This window comes from Triticum urartu, chromosome 2A, assembly GCF_056163025.1.
Source record: "Triticum urartu cultivar PI428250 chromosome 2A, HENAU_Tu73, whole genome shotgun sequence".
Taxonomy (NCBI): domain Eukaryota; kingdom Viridiplantae; phylum Streptophyta; class Magnoliopsida; order Poales; family Poaceae; genus Triticum; species Triticum urartu.
Window position 1 is genome coordinate 528,976,621 of NC_141874.1, and position 21,303 is coordinate 528,997,923.

The 21,303-nt window shown below is 43.3% G+C and overlaps 1 protein-coding gene across 1 annotated transcript; it reads right to left on the bottom strand.

Annotated features, from left to right (window-relative positions):
* Nucleotides 1–9,173: 9,173 nt before the first annotated feature.
* LOC147985743 (uncharacterized) lies at nucleotides 9,174–9,824 on the bottom strand. The gene has a single exon (XM_087544260.1). The coding sequence runs from the start codon at nucleotides 9,713–9,715 to the stop codon at nucleotides 9,329–9,331; it is 387 nt and encodes a 128-aa protein (XP_087400386.1). The 5' UTR covers nucleotides 9,716–9,824; the 3' UTR covers nucleotides 9,174–9,328.
* Nucleotides 9,825–21,303: the final 11,479 nt, after the last annotated feature.

Here is a 21,303-nt window from a genome sequence, read left to right on the forward strand (position 1 = left end):
CTGTAGGACTAGCTGCAGAGAGGATTTGAGGCAGCACCAAATAGCAGTGTCTGCATTGTGCGCTGTAACGGGTATTTCCTTTCGACAGTATGTTGATGCAAACCATTGGTAGCATGGAACAGTATTGGATTGCAGTATTCTCGTCATTACCTTCCATATCATTGCCTTGTTATGTGCACTAAGGTCACGTACTCCCAGGCCTCCATTCTGCTATGGTAGAGTTACAAAATCCCATGCCACAAGGCACTGTCCTACCCTTTGCGTGGTTTTTTCCCTGCCACAAGAACCCCCTCATAATCTGCTCTAATTGGTGTAGGGATTGTTTTGGACAGAGGAAGGACCCCATGAAGTAGCTGGGGATCGTTGCTAGAACAACATTAATCAGGATGAGCCGTCCTCCCCATGATAGAAAGGTAGCCAGCCAACCTGACATCCGTTTGTCCACTTTGTGAATAATAGGCATTAACAGTCCATGTGTGATCTTGTGTGTGGATAGGGGTAGTCCCAGGTAAGTGCATGGGAAGGCAGAAGGCTGACGTTGTAGGATTTGAGCAATATGTTGGCAAACCGTCTGATCTACGCAAATAGGGACAAAGGAACTCTTCTGGAAATTGGTTGTGAGCCCAGTGAAGCTTGAGAATGAATCAAGAATCCTTTTGATGATGCCAACTTGTTGTGTATTCCCTTGTATCAGTAGGAGCGTGTCGTCGGCGTATTGTAGGACAGGGAAGGGTCCCTCTACCCCGAGTGGGTGCTTAAGCAAGCCAGCTTGGTACTCTCAGACGCGGGATTTTTGTAGAACATCTGCAAGCATTGTTATTTTGTTGAAGGCATTGCTCGGATTTTTTTTTCTTGGAATTGATCTTCAGGACAAAAACCCTAGCCTTTGGTGCTGGATTAGGCGACTGCGACACTTTCCTGTCATTCTCTTTTTGGTGGCGTCACTACCAAGGAACTTTTTATTGTCTCTGTGATGTCATGAGATAGTTGGTGCCGATGTTCGTTCGTGTAGTTTGTTGATCATGGTTAATTGTATGGAGGCTGAATATGTGTTAATTATGTTTGTATTTCCTTGCTTCTTTTTTAAGATAAATACACTACTGGTGCTTGAACTTGTCATGAATGTGCACTTTGGTACCTGAACTTGCAAAAAACATTGAATTGGTTCCATAACTTGGCATGAACGTGCATATACGTTTCAAATCTTGTTTGTATACGTCCGCGATGTTGATGAGGAACGCCATCATGGCATAGGACCCGCTATCAGGGACAAAGCGAGTGGCCTGGTTTTTTTGCGACCTTTTGGAATAAATTTTTTCTTGCAAAAAACATTGAATTGGTTCCATAACTTGGCATGAACGTGCATATACGTTTCAAATCTTGTTTGTATACGTCCGCGATGTTGATGAGGAACGCCATCATGGCATAGGACCCGCTATCAGGGACAAAGCGAGTGGCCTGGTTTTTTTGCGACCTTTTGGAATAAATTTTTTCTTGCAAAGATAAATTGTAAAAAGTTTATCAATCAATAATTAAAAACGGGTATGGGATTTGAACCATCAACCTGACACCTGCAGGTGAGCGTGGCTAGCCAGTAGACTAGCTCATACTATTTACTTTCATAAAAGGATTCATACACTTTATAAATATAAAGGTGAACAACATAATTTTTTTTTCATTTCAGCAATGTAGTGCCGTTGATTTGAACCTGCAATCAGGGGCTACATAATTGATGCACATGCCACTCCTACTTTTTTTTGAAACAAACTGACAAAATCGAATAAATTTAGGTTTATAACATAACGAGCCCGTCTGGCTAAAATGGACCATAGCGTGGCTCAGTTTTTAACGTGTTTGTTTTTTACTCCCTCCGCTCCTAAATATTTGTCTTTCTAGAAATTTCAACAAGTGACTACATACGAAGCAAAATGAATGAATATATACTCTAAAGTATGTCTATATACATCTATATGTGGTAGTCCATTTGAAATCTCTAAAAAGACAAATATTTAGGAACAGAGGGAGTATATTTCAAAAATTTGTAAAACATACATAAACTATAATCATGTGTACAAACAATATACATATATTTAAAAAAAATTAAATTAGTAAGTTGATATAATTTCATAAAGTACCAATGCAACAATTTAACAAAAATACAAATATTAAAATTATGAATTAAGAATATATCTTATAATTTAAAAAAATATACACATTTTAATAAAACATTAAAGTAATTTTAGAAACATTTATATATTTACAAAAAATATCATATTATTTTAAAATTTCCACATTTTTATAAAATATTAATGTAGTATATAAATGTGTTCGTGCTTTAAGTAAAAACTGGTGTGTTGTTTTACAAAGTTTATATAGTATACAAAAGTTGGTGTGTTTTCTAAAAAAATACAGGTCTAGTGCGTCCTTAGATTGCGGATCCTCACATGAATAATATATGAATCATATAAACATGTTTATTATTCATAAATATTTTCAATTGAATGAATATGTTTTAAACTAACACGTGATTTGCTTTAAAAATGACATGAAGATTTTTGCATTCTTTTAAAGTTATGTTGTTACACCTATGTTTATAAAGGTTATGAATCATCATGACCCAACAAATGTGAAGTGATCTAGTGTCTATCCAAGCATGCACACGACTGGTAGGTCGGTCGTTCGAACCACCAGAGCGCTAGTTTTTTATTATTTTATAATTATAGTTTTTATTTTATAATTTGTCGGTTTCTCCGTAAGGGCTTTATTGTTAGAAAAATAATTCTGGAGGGGCTTCCGCAAAAGACCAGGCCGACCACACACCCTTGTCTCCGCCATCCAGTCATTGACAGTGGGTCCCATGTCACGTTGGCACGTCTTGTCAGCGTCGCAGACGTATACAAACGACATTTGAACCGTATATGCACATCTATGCCAAGTTATGGAACCAGTTTGATGTATTTTACAAGTTCAGGCATTAAATTGTATATCCTTGACAAGTTCAAACACCATTGGTGTATTTATCTCTTCTTTTTTTAGTCCTGTCATGCCCCATCTCATAGCTTGATAAATCTCACAAGTACAGAAAGGATTTGGGGTGAGAGACAGAGTACAGGTGAGGATAGAGAAGGTTGAGAGAGGTCCAGAGAACAGGGGAAGGGGATTCAGAGTTCAACTCACGCATATCCCTCACACACGGCATATGCCCAGCTAATATACATAGAGCACACACACATCCTGACATGTGGGCACACCAGCCAGCCCACCACACCCACTCGACGCTTCACCTTGCGCCACCATCTGTCTGACTGCTGGGCCCCGCACCATCGCCTGGATCATCAGGTTCAGGCGACTCGCTGTCCGCCAACGCCGGCGAAGGCGTGACACTCGCCGCCGCTTGAGTTGGAGCATCCCTCCATAGTGGTGATGACGGGAAACGAAGCTTGACGACGTCGTAGTTCTCCCATGTAGCAGCGTCATCCGGCAAGTCACCCCATTTGATCAGCACCTGAGTTGTGGCCGTGTTGCCATCGCGGACCATGCGGCGTTGCAGAATGGCCGAAGGAAGCTTGTCGCTGAGCATCAGGTCCGGTGGTGGCAACTCACTGAAAACTGGCGAGTAATCTGCCGAGAAAGGCTTCAACTGGGACACATGAAATACCGGGTGTACCTGGGCAGCGGCCGGCAACTGCAGACGGTACGCAACTTCCCCAATTCGCTCCAGGATAGTAAACGGGCCAAAATACTTGTATGAAAGCTTGTGGCACCGACGATTAACAACTGAATGTTGTGCGTACGGCTGGAGCTTCAGGAGAACTTGTTCGCCAACAATGAACTGACGCTCCATGCGGCGACGGTCTGCTTGCGACTTCGTGCGCTGTTGAGCTCGAAGCAGATGTGCCCTCAGCAATTCGGTGTGTTCCTGATAATCTGCTGCAGTGTCCGCGGCCGGTGATGTCGAATCAACAGCAATATTGGGCATTCCACCAAAATTGGGCTCAGTCTTGTAGAGAGCACGGAATGGGGAGCAGCCAAGCGAAACATGATGACTGGTATTATACCAAAACTCCGCCATAGCAAGCCATCGACGCCAAGTCTTTGGACGATCCTGGACAGCACAACGCAGATATTGCTCAACACATTGGTTCACACGCTCACTCTGGCCATCAGTTTGCGGATGATGTGCTGTACTGTAATGCAGTTTTGTGCCCACAGCCTTGAACAGATCCTTCCAGATGTGACTCGTGAAAATCTTGTCACGGTCAGATATAATTGACAAGGGAACTCCATGGATACGCACGATTTGGTCCACGAACAGCTTGGAGACAGTGGAGGCTGTGTAAGGATGATGCAAAGGAAGGAAGTGTGCGTACTTGGTCAATCGGTCGACCACGACCAGAATCACATTAGCGCCCTCAGACATCGGTAAACCTTCCACAAAATCCATTGTGATTTCCTGCCATGGAGCGTGAGGAGGTGGCAACGGCTGGAGCAGACCGGCAGGTCGAGTGTGTGGGTTCTTAGCATGTTGACAGGTTGGGCATTGTTTCACAAAAAGCTCCACAGCCAACTTCATTCCGGGCCAGTAGTAAAGTTTCTTGGCCCGTTGATAAGTTGCCTGAATGCCAGAATGACCACCGACGGCACTATCATGCAGAGAAGCAATCAATTTCGTCTGTAGTGCCAAATTTTCCCCAATGACCAATCTTCCTTTGAACTTGATTAACCCATGCTCCAAAGTATAACCTTTAGCGTCAGGAGAGTGAATTGTAAGCTGCTGCAATAGTGCAGTCATCTCTGTATCTGTGTGATACGAATTCAGTACTTCCTGTACCCAATCTGGCCTGCAAACTGAAATTGCTTGTGTTGCAAATTGATGAGCAATACGCGACAGAGAGTCCGCCGCCCCATTATCCACCCCTCGTTTGTACTTGAATTGGAATTGAAGTCCAATTAATTTGGACATGGCTTTTCGTTGTAGATCCGATGTGAGTTGCTGGTCAGTTAAGTTGCAAAGGCTCTTATGGTCGGTCAAAATGGTAAAAGGGCCTCGCTGAAGGTACTGACGCCACTTGTCCACGGCCATGATCACCGCGAGAAATTCTTTCTCGTAAATGGATAGTTTGCGATTCATGATTCCCAATGCCTTGCTCATATAAGCAATAGGATGGCCACGCTGCATTAACACTGCTCCCACACCAGTGTCGCAAGCATCGGTCTCAATGGAAAATGGAACCGAGAAATCCGGCAGAGCCAAAACAGGGGTGTGTGCCATCGCAGATTTCAGAGAGAGGAAAGCCTCTGTGGCCTGATCATTCCACTCGAAACCCTTCTTTGTAAGCAACTGTGTCAAAGGCTTGGAAATTAGTCCATAGTTTTGCACAAATTTACGGTAGTATCCTGTTAGGCCGAGGAAACCCCTGAGCTCGGTTGCATTTGTTGGAATTGGCCATTGTTCCATTGCTGCCGTCTTCTCTGGATCAGTAGCGACACCCTCTGAAGATATAATATGACCCAAGTACTGTATGCTCTGCTGGCCAAATGAGCATTTCGTCAGCTTGGCGAAGAATTGGGACTGACGCAGTGTTTCCAAAACCAAACGTAGGTGTTGCAGATGGTCAGCCCAAGAAGGACTGTAGACCAGTATGTCATCCAGGAAAACTATCACAAATTTGCGCAGAAATGGAGCGAACACTAAGTTCATCACACACTGAAAAGTTGCCGGGGCGTTGGTGAGCCCAAAAGGTATCACCCGGAATTGAAAATGACCATGATGTGTTTTGAATGCAGTCTTTGCCTCGTCAGCTGGATGCATGCGGATTTGATGATATCCCGCACAGAGATCCAACTTGGAAAAGAATTTGGTTCCAGCAAGCTCATCCAGTAACTCATCAACGATGGGAAGGGGAAATTTATTCTTGATAGTAAGATCGTTGAGACGACGATAATCGATGCAAAACCGCCAAGTTCCGTCCTTCTTCTGTACGAGTAGGACTGGAGATGCGAATGGGCTCATGCTGGGTATAATCACACCGGTCCGGAGCATCTCTGCAACCTGCCTCTCGATCTCATCTTTCTGCAGCGGAGAATAGCGGTAAGGCCTGGCATTAACTGGTTGAGCATCGTGTTGCAGAGTAATTGCATGATCCAAGGATCTCCTGGGTGGCAAAGAATTTGGCTCAGAAAATATGTCGGAAAATTCCTGTAATAAGGTGTGAAGATCAGGTGCCATTGGAGACAGTTGCTTATCGTCAGGAATAAAATTGTCTACCACTGCTAAAGCCCAAACTTCATTTGTATCCAGCCATTGCAGCAGTTGTTCAGCATGCAATTCCGGTAAAACCCCTTGCTCTGCGGCGACAATTCCTTGTAACACAATCATATTGCCCTGATGGTGAAACTGTAAGGTTTTCTTACCCCAATGACAATTCATGGGACTGAAACGTGCTAGCCAATCGACTCCAAGAATGGCATCATATGCTCCCAGGTCCAAGATACGCATATCAGTAGAGAACTCATGCCCTTGGGAGCACCATGTAAGCCCTTGAACTTGAGAATTTGAGTGCATCAACTGACCATTGGCTACTCTGACCGGCACTGCTGGAGCAGCTGTGATAATACACTTTGCACGCTCAGCAAAAGACTTTGTAACAAAAGTGTGAGAACTGCCCGAGTCAACCAATAGTAACATGGCTTGGCCACCGACAGTAGCTTGCAAACGAATTGTCTGCCCTGATTCAGTTCCAGCGAGAGCATGAACCGATAACTGGCAGCACTCACCACTAGTTGTGGTTTCATCAAGTAAACTCAGGGCATGCACTGCGTCATCTGAAAGAACTTCCCCATAATCACCCACTTCAATAGTCAGCAATTGACCGGTGCGACGACATTGATGTTCCTTGCTGTATTTGTCACCACACTTGAAACAAAGACCATTAGCACGACGAAAATCCCGGAGCTGACGTTCACGGTTGAAATCATCATTACCAGTGCGACGCGGCCAATCTGTGCGTGGTGCTGTTGCCGCAGTTGTCTGCACTGTTGTGGTAGGCGGATGCTTGGTTGGAGCAGGAGGACGCCCACGAGGCCTGTGCGTCTCTCCTTCTTCTTCCTGGATCCTAGCCAGGGATGCCGCACGCGTGACACTGGAGGGCGCCTGCAACCGTACCGCACAACGGATGTCATCTCGCAAACCGAGCATAAACCGAGCCACAAACCAGCGCTGATTCAGTGATGGATCTAGAGCTGTCAGATGATACATAGCTGACTCAAATTGTTGTTTATATTCAGCTACAGTTCCCATCTGTTTTAGTTGCAGCAAACGGGACATCTGGCTATCATATTCTTCAGTACCAAATTCTTCTACCACTGCTACCTGGAAATCTTCCCAACTAACCAAACGATGGCGACGTTTGAATGCCTGAAACCACATCGCCGCATGCCCTTCCAAGTGCAAACTGGCGTGGCTCACCCAATGATGTGCCGGTGTTTTGTAGAGCTCGAAATATGTGAGGCATTTATCAATCCATAGTTGTGGTGCTTCTCCTTGAAATTTAGGAAAATCCATACGAGGAGGACGAGCACTGTATCCATCGTACTCTGGGATCTCTTGATGTTGTAGTGAGGGCCGTGCAGCGACATATGCAGGCGACTGTTGTGGTGTATCCAGTAGCGGAGCGCCGCCGCTGTTGGCCAGTAAGGGAGCCTTGCTAGTGGTGGGGCCGGCGAGCGGAGGTCCCGAGGCGTCCTTCCCAATCGCCTTCACCTCGGTCGTCATGACGTCAAATTTTGCCAAAATCCCCTCCACCGATTTTTTGAAGGCCCTCCATTCGATCCAAAATCAAAGCGGTCTGGGCAGAGGGCTTCGACGGCGCCGTCGCGGCTCCTCCTGAATCAACTCAACCCCGCTCAGGATTTCGAGCCAATTCGCCGAAGCAAATCAAGGCACCTTTCGCGGTGGGATTTTTACGAGTCGATCTGGGATTCGTGAGCGCGAGCAGAGCATCTAGGCTCTGATTACCAAATTGTCATGCCCCATCTCATAGCTTGATAAATCTCACAAGTACAGAAAGGATTTGGGGTGAGAGACAGAGTACAGGTGAGGATAGAGAAGGTTGAGAGAGGTCCAGAGAACAGGGGAAGGGGATTCAGAGTTCAACTCACGCATATCCCTCACACACGGCATATGCCCAGCTAATATACATAGAGCACACACACATCCTGACATGTGGGCACACCAGCCAGCCCACCACACCCACTCGACGCTTCACCTTGCGCCACCATCTGTCTGACTGCTGGGCCCCGCACCATCGCCTGGATCATCAGGTTCAGGCGACTCGCTGTCCGCCAACGCCGGCGAAGGCGTGACAAGTCCATAATCGATTTGTCGCTCTTCGTTGCCGCGATGGACGCTACTACGTAGTAAAAAGGTAATTCTCTCCCGGCCGTGGGATCGGTCCGTGAGGATCCCCCAGATTAATAGTCGTCCAGACGGTGGGACAAGGGCGCCCTGAGCCGCCGGCGCGTTGGGCGCGGCCGGCCACATGCCCACATGGGCGCGGTGCTTTGAACCTCCCGCGAACCAACAGCTCGCTGCGCCTGCACATGCCCCAGCTGTCCCAGCCAATCCGGGCACATGGCCCGGCTCTACCTCTACCTGCTGCTCCTACTCGTAGCCGAACACTATGCACAGCAACCGGACAAACTTTTCTGCTATAGTTTTCTATGGCTAGCCCTGTCAGACCGGCAGAACCATCTGTATCTGGCTTCTCGCCGTTTGGATCGTGGCCTCGTGGGCTGGTCAAGCTCGCTCAACAGATGCAGGACAGACTGTAAAACTACAACTATGCAAGGGGCGGCGGATCTGGCCCCCCTCATCAGATGTTCTCTTCATTTTTATTGACAAAATCCACATACATTTTCCAAGAAATAGTATAATGCCATTGCGACCTAGCAAAATCTTAGGTGTTCTTTGTGCGTGTTAAGTGGGATCGACGGCCTTTGGTTCATATTCATAGTCTCTGCGTCGAGTAAATCAAGTTCTTCTTCTTAGCTTGATGTCCTTTCTCTAGCTATCTGAAACTGTTCTCTAATAGCTAGCTGAGTGATTAAAGTAGTATCGTTACAGCGTTATGCGCACAACCACAAAGTAACATCTCAAGATCGAGCTCCCAGCATACAAGAATAATGGTGAAATGCATAAATTAAATCAATGATCGTAATTACAGCAGAAGATGAGGGTACACAAATGTGCGGACGGAAGGGGGGAAAGAGGGGGAGAAATGAAACAAAGGCTGCAAAGAAACAATGAAATGATACATCATCAGGTCATCTAGAAGGCGTAGATGGCGACGGCGGCGGCGGCCAGCACGAAGGCGGGGCGGAGACCAGCGGCGCCGCTGCCCGGGGTGGCGGGCTCGGCGGTGGGCGAGGGCGACATGTCCGGGGTGGGCGCCGGAGGGGAGGACACCGGGGAGTCGGCGGGCGCCGGTGCGGTGGCGGAGGGCGTGGGGGCGACGGTGGGCGCGGGCGCCGGGGCCGCGGTAGGGGGCGGGGACACCGGCGCCGGGGTAGGGGGCGCCATTGCCGGGGGCGGGGTCGCCGGCGGGGGAGGCGGGGCCTGGGGCGCTGCCGCGGGAGCTGCTCCGGGCGCCTGAGCGGTGGCGGCCACGGCGAGGAGCGCGAGGACGGAGAGGATGGTGAGCTGAGAAGCGGCCATTGTGCAAGCAAACCTTGGGTGGTTTCTTGGTGGCTCGCTTCTCGCTTCCTCTGCCTGCGCTGTGAGCTGAAATGTGTGTGTGTGGGTGGGGGAGCGATGGAGAGGCGCGGCGGGGCTTATAAAGGAGGGCCGGAACTGAGCTGTGCGGTGGCGTTGCGTGGGACAGCGCCGATGCATTGTGCAGTAGCGGCTTGCATGATTGTTGGGTTGGCATCTCTCCCACTCTCTCCCTCTCTCTCATTATTGATTGATGCTTTCTTTTTCTTCGGTAGGAATCTTGAGGGAAACCGAATAATGGGTGCGATGATGAACTGGTCGTATAATTGGGTTGGAATATAAATGGGAAACTGTTTATCGTATTGATAATGAAGTGGTTTGGTTAAAAAATGATAATGAGGTAGTTTGGTAAGAAAAATGGGATTAATAACTATTGGATATCTAGACATGGTGGATTGGATTATAAATGGAACACTGTTTTATTCCGCTATCGTAATGATAATGAAGTAGTTCAGTTAAAAAATGATAATGAGGTAGAGAAAAAATGGGATTTATAATGGTTGGATATCTAGACATGGTAGATGGTGCTACCCGATGGTGAACACAGGCGGTGCTGCTTCTTCTGGACGCAACAGCTAAGATCAACTCTATCGGAGTCTTCCGGTTGTTCTCGGTCTCTGACGACGACGGCATGGACGGCGCCTCGACCTCCGTCTTTGATTCCATTATTTAGGTGGTGGATCCCATGTCTCCTATGGGTCCCACGCCACAACCTACTTCTGCACCTCTTGGGTTTGCAACGTGGTTATTGAAAGTTGCAGGGGAAATGTGCAATGTTTGCGATTTAACGATTTCTAAATTTGGAGGGATCGATCTTTCACAAGGAATCAATTATCAATATTAGGTTTGGTCATTCCGTAACAAATTATGTCAATCTCAAGGCCGTATTGTTGCCACTTTTAGATCATCAGTTCGGACAAAAATTAAATTTGATCAATTGGAGGTTATGGATTGCGGAGGAAGAAAATAGTTCAGGGAACTAACTTTAAGGCTAACGAGTATATTCTGATTGTGTTGGCATGGAAAGATATATCTTTTGACGTGGTTGTCTGGAAAGAAAAATCCAAGCGCAAAATAGTGAAAGTGCACCAAGGAACGTTTCAAATATTATCATTAGGCGGAGAACGGATCATACCTTCAAATCTCTCACAAATCGATGAGGTGACTTCAAATCTAGGACAAAGGGAAATCCACCACTAGAGCCATCTTCATCAACCTTGTCGCCTTCATGGTCGTGTGTGAGTAGTTTCCTTAGGAGCTTAGTGTCCATAGAAGTATCTAGATGGCATCCTCTCTCCCTTGTGATTCGATATAAAATTTCCATGAGCTGCCTCATATGATTGGGATGCATATAATGTAATCGGTGGTTGTGTTTGTTGGAATATGATGAATTGTCACTTTATGATCAGATTGTTCACTAAATTATATTGAATCTTTTGAAGCTTTTGGCCGCATAATTTAGTAGCCATGCTTGTCGTCTCTGTCCAAGATTGTTAGGTAGTTCTTCACAGGGAGTTGTGCATTGTAATGGGTTCAATCTTGAGGTGATCTATCCGAGTGACAAAAAGGGAACGAACATGTATTTTATTCTTGCCATTAAGGATAAAACGATGGTTTATTTATCACACTTAGATGATAGTTTTACTGTCTATATTATGCCATCATGAATGTTGCAATGCTATGCTTATCATGAACTTAATACTTCGAGATGCATACTGGATAGTGATACGTCCATTTTGCATCATGTTTCCTTACTGTTATTTATGATGTTTTTATGCATAATAATGCTTTTTGGAGTAATTATAATACCTTTTCTCTCATGATTTACAAGGTACACACAAAGAGGGAGAATTCCGGTAGCTGGAAATCTGGACCTCGAAAAGCTACGTCAGGCCACCTATTATGCACAACTCCAAACAAGTTGAAACTTCACGGAGATTTTTTATCAAATATATGATGAATATTGGAGCAAATAACTATCAGAGGGGGCCCACCAGGTGGGCACAACCCACCTGGGCGCGCCAGGGAGCCCAGGCGCACCCTGGTGGGTTGTGCTCACCCAGGCCCACCTCTGGTGCCCATCTTCTGGTATATAGGTCATTTTGACCTAGAAAAAATAAGGAGGGGACTTTCGAGACAGAGCATCGCCATCTCGATGCGGAACTTGGGCAGGAGCACTTTTGTCCTCCGGTGGAGTGATTTCGCTGGGGGGATGATACGTCCATTTTGCATCATGCTTTTATATCGATATTTATTGCATTATGGGCTGTTATTACACATGATGTCATAATACTTATGCCTATTCTCTCTTATTTTACAAGGTTTACATGAAGAGGGAGAATGTCGGCAGCTGAGATTCTGGGATGGAAAAGGAGCAAATATTAGAGACCCATTCTGCACAGCTCCAAAAGTCCTGAAACTTCACGGAAGTTATTTCCAGAATATATAAAAAATACTGAGCGCAAGAATTACCAGAGGGGGTCCATGCACCAGCCATGAGGGTGGGGGCGCGCCCTACCCCCTGGGCGCGCCCCCCTGCCTTGTGGGCCCCCTGGTGGTCCTCCGATGCCCATCTTCTGCTATATGAAGTCTTTCATCCGAGAAAAAATCATAAGCAAGTTTACGGGACGAAACTCCGCCTCCATGAGGCGGAACCTTGGTGGAACCAATCTAGGGCTCCGGCAGAGCTGTTCTGCCGGGGCCACTTCCCTCCGGGAGGGGGAAATCATCACCATCGTCATCACCAACGATCCTCTCATCGGGAGGGGGTCAATCTCCATCAACATCTTCACCAGCACCATCTCATCTCAAACCCTATTTCATCTCTTGTATCCAATCTTTGTATCCAAACCTTAGATTGGTACGTGTGGGTTGCTAGTAGTGTTGATTACTCCTTGTAGTTGATGCTAGTTGGTTTACTTGGTGGAAGATCATATGTTCAGATCCATTATGCATATTAATACCCCTTTGATTATGAACATGAATATGCTTTGTGAGTAGTTACATTTGTTCCTGAGGACATGGGAGAAGTCTGGCTATTAGTAGTCATGTGAATTTGGTATTCGTTCGATATTTTGATGAGATGTATGTTGTCATCCCTCTAGTAGTGTCATGTGAATGTCGACTACATGACACTTCACCATTGTTTGGGCCTAGAGGGAGGCATTGGGAAGTAATAATTAGATGATGGGTTGCTAGAGTGACAGAAGCTTAAACCCTAGTTTATGTGTTGCTTCGTAAGGGGCTGATTTGGATCCATATGTTTCATGCTATGGTTAGGTTTACCTTAATACTTATTTTGTAGTTGCGGATGCTTGCAATAGGAGTTAGTCATAAGTGGGATGTTTGTCGAAGTAAGGACAACACCCAAGAACCGGTCCACCCACATATCAAATTATCAAAGTACTGAATGCGAATCATATGAACGTGATGAAAACTAGCTTGACGATAATTCCCTTGCATGTATCCTCGGGAGCGCTTTCCTTCATATAAGAGTTTGTCCAGGCTTGTCCTTTGCTACAAAAAGGATTGAGCCATCTTGCTGCACCTTATTTACTTTTATTACTTGCTACTCGTTACAAATTACCTTATCACAAAACTATCTGTTACTGATAATTTCAGTGCTTGCAGAGAATACCTTGCTGAAAACCGCTTATCATTTCCTTCTGCTCCTCGTTGGGTTCGAAACTCTTACTTATCGAAAAGGCTACGATAGATCCCCTACACTTGTGGGTCATCAAGACTCTTTTCAGGCGCCATTGCCGGGGAGTGAAGCGCCTTTGGTAGGTGGAATTTGGTAAGGAAAAATTTATATAGTGTGCTGAAATTTACTGTCACTTGTTACCATGGAACATAATCCTTTGAGGGGTTTGTTCGGGGTATCTTCACCTCGTCCGGAACCACAATTAGTTACCCCTCAACCTACTGAACCTACTAAAAAATGTTTACTTTGAAATTCCTTCGGGTATGATAGAGAAACTGCTAGCTAATCCTTTTGCAGGAGATGGAACATTGCATCCCGATTTGCACTTAATCTATGTGGATGAAGATAGTGGATTATTTAAGCTTGCAGGTATGCCCGATGATGTTATCAAGAAGAAGGTCTTTCCTTTATCTTTGAAGGGAGATGCATTGACATGGTATAGGCTATGTGATGATATGGTATCATGGGACTATAAGCGATTGAAATTGGAATTTCACCAGAAGTTTTATCCTATGCATCTTGTTCATCGTGATCGTAATTTTATATATAATTTTTGGCCTCGCGAAGGAGAAATCATCGCTCAAGCTTGGGGGAGGCTTAAGTCAGTGTTATATTCATGCCCCAATCATGAGCTCTCAAGAGAAATGATTATTCAAAAAATTTATGCTCGACTTTCTAACAACAGTCGCTCCATGCTCGATACTTCTTGTACTGGTTCCTTTATGATGAAGACTATTGAACTCAAATGGAATTTATTGGAGAGAATTAAACGCAACTCTAAAGATTGGGATCTCGACAAAGGTAAGGAGTCAGGTATAACACCTAAGTTTGATTGTGTTAAATCTTTTATGGATATCGATGCTTTCCGTAAATTTAGCACTAAATATGGACTTGACTCTGAGATAGTAGCTTATTTCTGTGAATCCTTTGCTACTCATGTTGATATCCCTAAGGGGAAGTGGTTTAAATATAATCCTCCCATTGAAGTAAAAGTAGTTGCACCTGTTAAAGTTGAAGAAAATACTATCACTTATAATGATCCTATAGTTCCTACTGCTTATGTTGAGAAACCACCTTTCCCTGTTAGAATTAAGGATCATGCTAAAGCTTCAACTGTAGTCAACAAGAGTAATATTAGGACACACAAACCCCTGAGCAAATTAAAGTTGAACCTAATATTGTTATGGTTAAAGATCTCTTGTCGATAATATTGATGGGCATGTTATTTATTTCTGTGAAGAAACTGCTAGAATTGCTAAACCTGGTGCTAAAGATAAACATAGACCTGTGGTAGGCATGCCTGTTATTTCTGTTAAAATAGGAGATCGTTGTTATCATGGCTTGTGTGATATGGATGCTAGTGCTAGTGCAATACCTATTTCCTTATACAAAGAAATTATGCATGATATTGCACCTGCTGAGATAGAAGATATAGATGTCACAATTAAGCTTGCCAATAGAGATACTATTTCACCAATTGGGATTGTTAGAGACGTTGAAGTCTTGTGTGGGAAGGCTAAATATCCTGCTGATTTCATTGTTCTTGGTTCCCCTCAAGATAGCTTTTGTCCCATTATATTTGGTAGACCCTTCTTGAATACTATTAATGCTAAGATAGATTGCAAGAAGGATGTTGTTACTATTGGTTTGGATGATATGTCTCATGATTTTAATTTTTCTAAATTTCGTAGACAACCCCGTGATGAAGAATTGCCTAGTAAAGATGAAATTGTTGGTCTTGCTTCTATTGTTGTGCCTCCTAATGATCCTTTAGAACAACATTTGCTAGACCATGAGAATGATATGTTTATGAATGAAAGAAGGGAAATAGATGAAGTATTCTTTAAACAAGGACCCATTCTGAAACACAATTTGCCTGTTGAAATCCTAGGGGATCCTCCTCCACCCAAGGGTGATCCCGTGTTTGAGCTTAAACCATTGCCTGATACTCTTAAATATGCTTATCTTGACGAAAAGAAGATATATCATGTTATTATTAGTGCTAACCTTTCAGAGCATGAAGAAAATAAATTATTGAAAACTCTGAAGAAGCACCGTGCTGCTATTGGATATACTCTTGATGATCTTAAGGGCATTAGTCCCACTCTATGTCAACACAAAATAAATTTGGAAATAGATGCCAAACCAGTTATTGATCACCAACGACGGCTAAACCCTAAGATGAAAGAAGTGGTAAGAAAGGAAATATTAAAACTCCTTGAGGTAGGTATAATTTATCCAGTTGCTGATAGTCAGTGGGTAAGTCCTGTCCATTGTGTCCCTAAGAAGGGAGGTATTACTGTTGTTCCTAATGATAAAGATGAATTGATCCCGCAAAGAATTATTACAGGTTATAGGATGGTAATTGATTTCCGTAAATTAAATAAAGCTACTAAAAAAGATCATTATCCTTTTCCTTTTATTGATCAAATGCTAGAAAGATTATCCAAACATACACATTTTTGCTTTCGAGATGGTTACTCTGGCTTCTCTCAAATACCTGTGTCAGCTGATGATCAAGCAAATACCACTTTTACTTGCCCTTTCGGTACTTTTGCTTATAGACGTACGCCTTTTGGTTTATGTAATGCACTTGCTACCTTTCAAAGATGCATGATGGCTATATTTTCTGACTTTTTTGAAAAGATATGCGAGGTTTTCAGGGACGATTTCTCTGTTTATGGATCATCTTTTGGTGATTGCTTGAGCAACCTTGATCGAGTTTTGCAGAGATGTGAAGAAACTAATCTTGTTCTGAATTGGGAGAAATGCCACTTTATGGTTAATGAAGGTATTGTCTTGGGGCATAAAATTTCTGAAAGAGGCATTGAAGTTGACAAAGCTAAAGTTGATGCTATTGAAAAGATGCCATGTCCCAAGGACATTAAAGGTATAAGAAGCTTCCTCGGTCACGCCAGTTTTATAGGAGGTTCATTAAGGACTTCTCAAAAATTTCTCGGCCTCTGACTAATCTATTACAAAAAGATATCCCTTTTGTCTTTGATGATGATTGTGTAGAAGCATTTGAAATACTTAAGAAAGCATTGATTTATGCACCTATTGTTCAGCCACCTAATTGGAATTTACCCTTTGAAATTATGTGTGATGCTAGTGATTATGATGTAGGTGATGTTCTAGGGCAAAGAGTTGATAAGAAATTAAATGTTATTCAAAATGCTAGTAAAACTCTAGACAATGCCCAAAGAAATTATGCTACTACTGAAAAAGAATTTTTAGCAGTTGTATTTGCTTGTGATAAGTTCATACCTTATATTGTTGATTCTAAAGTAACTATTCACACTGATCATGCTGTTATTAAATATCTTATGGAAAAGAAAGATGCTAAACCTAGACTTATTAGATGGGTTCTCTTGCTACAAGAATTTGATTTGCATATTATTGATAGAAAGGGAGCTGAGAACCCTGTTGCAGACAACTTATCTAGGTTAGAAAATGTTCTTGGTGACCCATGACCTATTGATGATAGCTTTCCTGATGAACAGTTAAATGTCAGTAATGCTTCTCGTATTGCTCCGTGGTATGTTGATTATGCTAATTATATTGTTGCTAAATTTATACCACCTAGTTTCACATACCAACAAAAGAAAAATTTCTTCTATGATTTAAGGCATTACTTTTGGGATGACCCACATCTTTATAAAGAAGGAGTAGATGGTGTTATTAGACGTTGTGTACCTGAGCATGAACAGGAACAGATCCTACGCAAGTGTCACTCCAAAGCCTATGGAGGACACCATGCTGGAGATAGAACTGCACATAAGGTATTGCAATCCGGTTTTTATTGGCCTATTCTCTTCAAGGATGCCCGTAAGTTTGTCTTGTCTTGTGATGAATGTCAAAGAATTGGTAATATTAGTAGACGTCAAGAAATGCCTATGAATTATTCACTTGTTATTGAACCATTTGATGTTTGGGGCTTTGATTATATGGGACCTTTTCCTTCCTCTAACGCGTATACACATATTTTAGTCGCTGTTGATTACGTTACTAAGTGGGTAGAAGCTATTCCAACTAGTAGTGCTGATCATAACACCTCTAGTAAGATGCTTAAAGAAGTTATTTTCCTGAGGTTTGGAGTCCCTAGATATTTAATGACTGATGGTGGCTCACATTTTATTCATGGTGTCTTTCGTAAAATGCTTGCTAAGTATGATGTTAATCATAGAATTGCATCTCCATATCACCCACAGTCTAGTGGTCAAGTAGAATTGAGTAACAGAGAGCTCAAATTAATTTTGCAAAAGACTGTTAATAGATCTAGAAAGAATTGGTCCAAGAAACTTGATGATGCACTATGGGCCAATAGAACTGCATACAAAAATCCTATGGGTATGTCTCCGTATAAAATGGTTTATGGTAAAGCATGTCACTTACCTCTTGAATTAGAACATAAGGCATATTGGGCTATTAAAGAGATCAACTATGACTTCAAAATTGCTGGTGAGAAGAGGCTTTTTGACATTAGCTCACTTGATGAATGGAGAACCCAGGCTTATGAAAATGCTAAGTTGTTTAAAGAAAAAGTTAAAAGATGGCATGATAAAAGGATACAAAAGCGTGAGTTCAATGTAGGTGATTATGTATTGCTATACAACTCTCGTTTAAGATTTTTTGCAGGCAAACTTCTCTCTAAATGGGAAGGTCCTTACGTTATCGAGGAGGTCTATCATTCCGGTGCCATAAAAATCAACAACTTTGAAGGCACAAATCTGAGCGTGGTGAACGGTCAAAGAATCGAACATTATATCTCAGGTAACCCCATAAATGTTGAAACTAATGTTATTGAAACCGTAACCCCGGAGGAATACATAAGGGACACTTCCCAGAACGTTTCAGACCCCGAAAAGGAATAGGTATGTGGTACGGTAAGTAAACCGACTCCAAAACAGTTATAATGGCAATTTTCCCTGTTTTGGAATATTTAGAAAAATAGGAAAATAAGAAGCAGTCCGGGAAGGACACGAAGCTTCCACGAGGGTGGGAGGCGCGCCCTACCCCCCTGGGCGCGCCCCCTGCCTCGTGGGCACCTCATGTGCTCTCCGGACTCCGTTTTCTTGCACGATACTTCTATTGGTCGGTAAAAATTCATTATATAATCTCCCGAAGGTTTTGACCAGCATATCACGCAAATATCTCTTGTCTTTGTTTCGAGCTGTTTTTCTGACAGATCTAGGTCGTCATGTCGTCTTCAAGTGCCCCCAAGGACAAGTTCTTCGAGAAGGTCATCAACCCCTACCTCGCGGAGGTGCTGCAACACCCTCAAACCATTGAGATGCGTGAGGGGTTGTTGCACATCCACGATGTTGAGGGACCAAGGAGGACCGGAAGCACGGAGGCAAGGCTCAAGGCATTGGAGCAACAAGTTTTCAAGTGTCAGGAGATGGTGGAGCATGGACTCTACTCCAATCACATTATGATCACGGAGTTCACCAATAACCACAAGCTGGACGTCAGGGACATTGGGGAGGCCATCTTCAAGCTTCATGAGAAAATCGAGCACCTCCAAGCCCAGATCTATGACCCGCAAAATCAAAACTGTGAGTATGAATATATATTCAAGAGGATGAGTTTGGCTGCAGATTTGAGGATTTAGGAGACTCGATCATCCTTCTATGATGGTGAGCCTATGCATTGGAAGAGGGACGACAAGCCTACATCATCAACAACTCCACCTTCTTCACCAACAAAGAAGAACTGAGTATCGGGTATGGGCACTCCCCTTGGCAACTGCCAAGCTTGGGGGAGTGCCCCGGTGTCGTATCACCATCACAACTTTTATCTTTACCATTTTTCTTAGTTCGATCATTTTGATAATATCTTGATCTAGTAGAATAAAGTTTTAGTATGATCTAGTTGTGAGTTTTGCTTTATGATCCTTCTATGTAATCGAGTATGTGAGCTATATAATAGAGATTAGTGTTGAGTCAAGGGCCTGGTTATTTTTCTATGATATTGAGGGAATAAAATAAAAAGAGAAAGAAATAAAGAGATCATATGGATCTTATGGAGAATAATGAGCTCACGTATAAAGAGTATGATGAATAAAAGTTGTTGAGAGTTGACAAACATAGTTTTGGTCATCGTTGCAATTAATAGGAAGTAATAAAGAAAGATAGGTTCACATATAAATATACTATCTTGGACGTCTTTTATGATTGTGAGCACTCATGAAAGTATGGTATGCTAAAGAGTTGACGTTGGACAAGGAAGACAACATAATGGGTTATGTTTTCTTTCATCTGAGATAAATTATATTGTCATGGATCATCCAACATGTTGATCTTGCCTTTCTCCCTCATGCTAGCCAATTCTTTTGCACCAAGTAGAAATACTACTTGTGCTTCCAAATACCCTTAAAACCAGTTTTGCCATGAGAGTCCACCATATCTACCTATGGATTGAGTAAGATCCTTCAAGTAAGTTATCATCGATGCAAGCAATAAAAATTGCTCTCTAAATATGTATGACATATTAGTGTGGGAGAAAATAAGCTTTATACGATCTTGTGATGTGGAAGAAATAAAAGCGACGGACTGCATAATAAAGGTCCATATCACAAGTGGCAATATAAAGTGACGTTATTTTGCATTAAGATTTTGTGCAACCAACCATAAAAGCGCATGACAACCTCTGCTTCCATCTGCGAAGGGCCTATCTTTTACTTTTATCTTCTACCTTATATAAGAGTCATGGTGATCTTCACCTTTCCTTTTACATTTTATCCTTTGGCAAGCACAATGTGTTGGAAAGATCCTGATATATATAGCTAATTGTATGTGAGTCTTCATGAACTATTATTGTTGACATTACCCTTGAGGTAAAATGTTGGGAGGCAAAACTATAAGCCCCTATCTTTCTCTGTGTCCAATTAAAACTTCATACCCATAAATATTGCGTGAGTGCTAGCAATTGTGAAAGACTAAAAGATGGTTGAGTATGTGGACTTGCTGAAAAGTTCTTATATTGACTCTTTCCTATGTTATGATAAATTGCAATTGCCTCAATGACTGAGATTAGAGTTTGTTGGTTCTCAATGAAGTTTATGATTCATACTTGAAATTGTGATTGAATTGTTACTTTAGCATAAGAGATCATATGAAAAAAATATATATATTGTTGTTCTAAGAATGATCATGATGCCCTCATGTCTGTATTTTATTTTTATCGACACCTCTATCTCTAAACACGTGGACATATTTTTTGATTTCGGCTTTCGCTTGAGGACAAGCGAGGTCTAAGTTTGGGGGAGTTGATATGTCCCTTTTGCATCATGCTTTTATATCGATATTTATTGCATTATGGGTTGTTATTACACATTATGTTACAATACTTATGCCTATTCTCTCTTATTTTACAAGGTTTACATGAAGAGGGAGAATGCCGGTAGCTAGGATTCTGGGCTGGAAAAGGAGCAAATATTAGAGACCTATTCTGCACAGCTCCAAAAGTCCTGAAACTTCACGGAAGTAATTTCCAGAATATATAAAAAATACTGAGCGCAAGAAGTACCAGAGGGGGGCCACCCACTAGCCACGAGGGTGGGGGCGCGCCCTACCCCCCAGGCGCGCCCCCTGCCTCGTGGCCCCCTGGTGGCCCTCCGATGCTCATCTTCTGCTATATGAAGTTTTTCGTCCGAGAAAAAATCATAAGAAAGCTTACGGGACAAAAGTCCGCCGCCACGAGGCGGAACCAATCTAGGGCTCTAGCAGAGCTGTTCTGCCGGGGACACTTCCCTCCGGGAGGGGGAAATCATCACCATCGTCATCACCAACAATCCTCTCATCGGGAGGGGGTCAATCTCCATCAA

Coding starts and splice junctions, on each gene's coding strand:
- LOC147985743 (XM_087544260.1), bottom strand. CDS start 9,715: ATGGCCGCTTCTCAGCTCACCATCCTCTCCGTCCTCGCGCTCCTCGCC.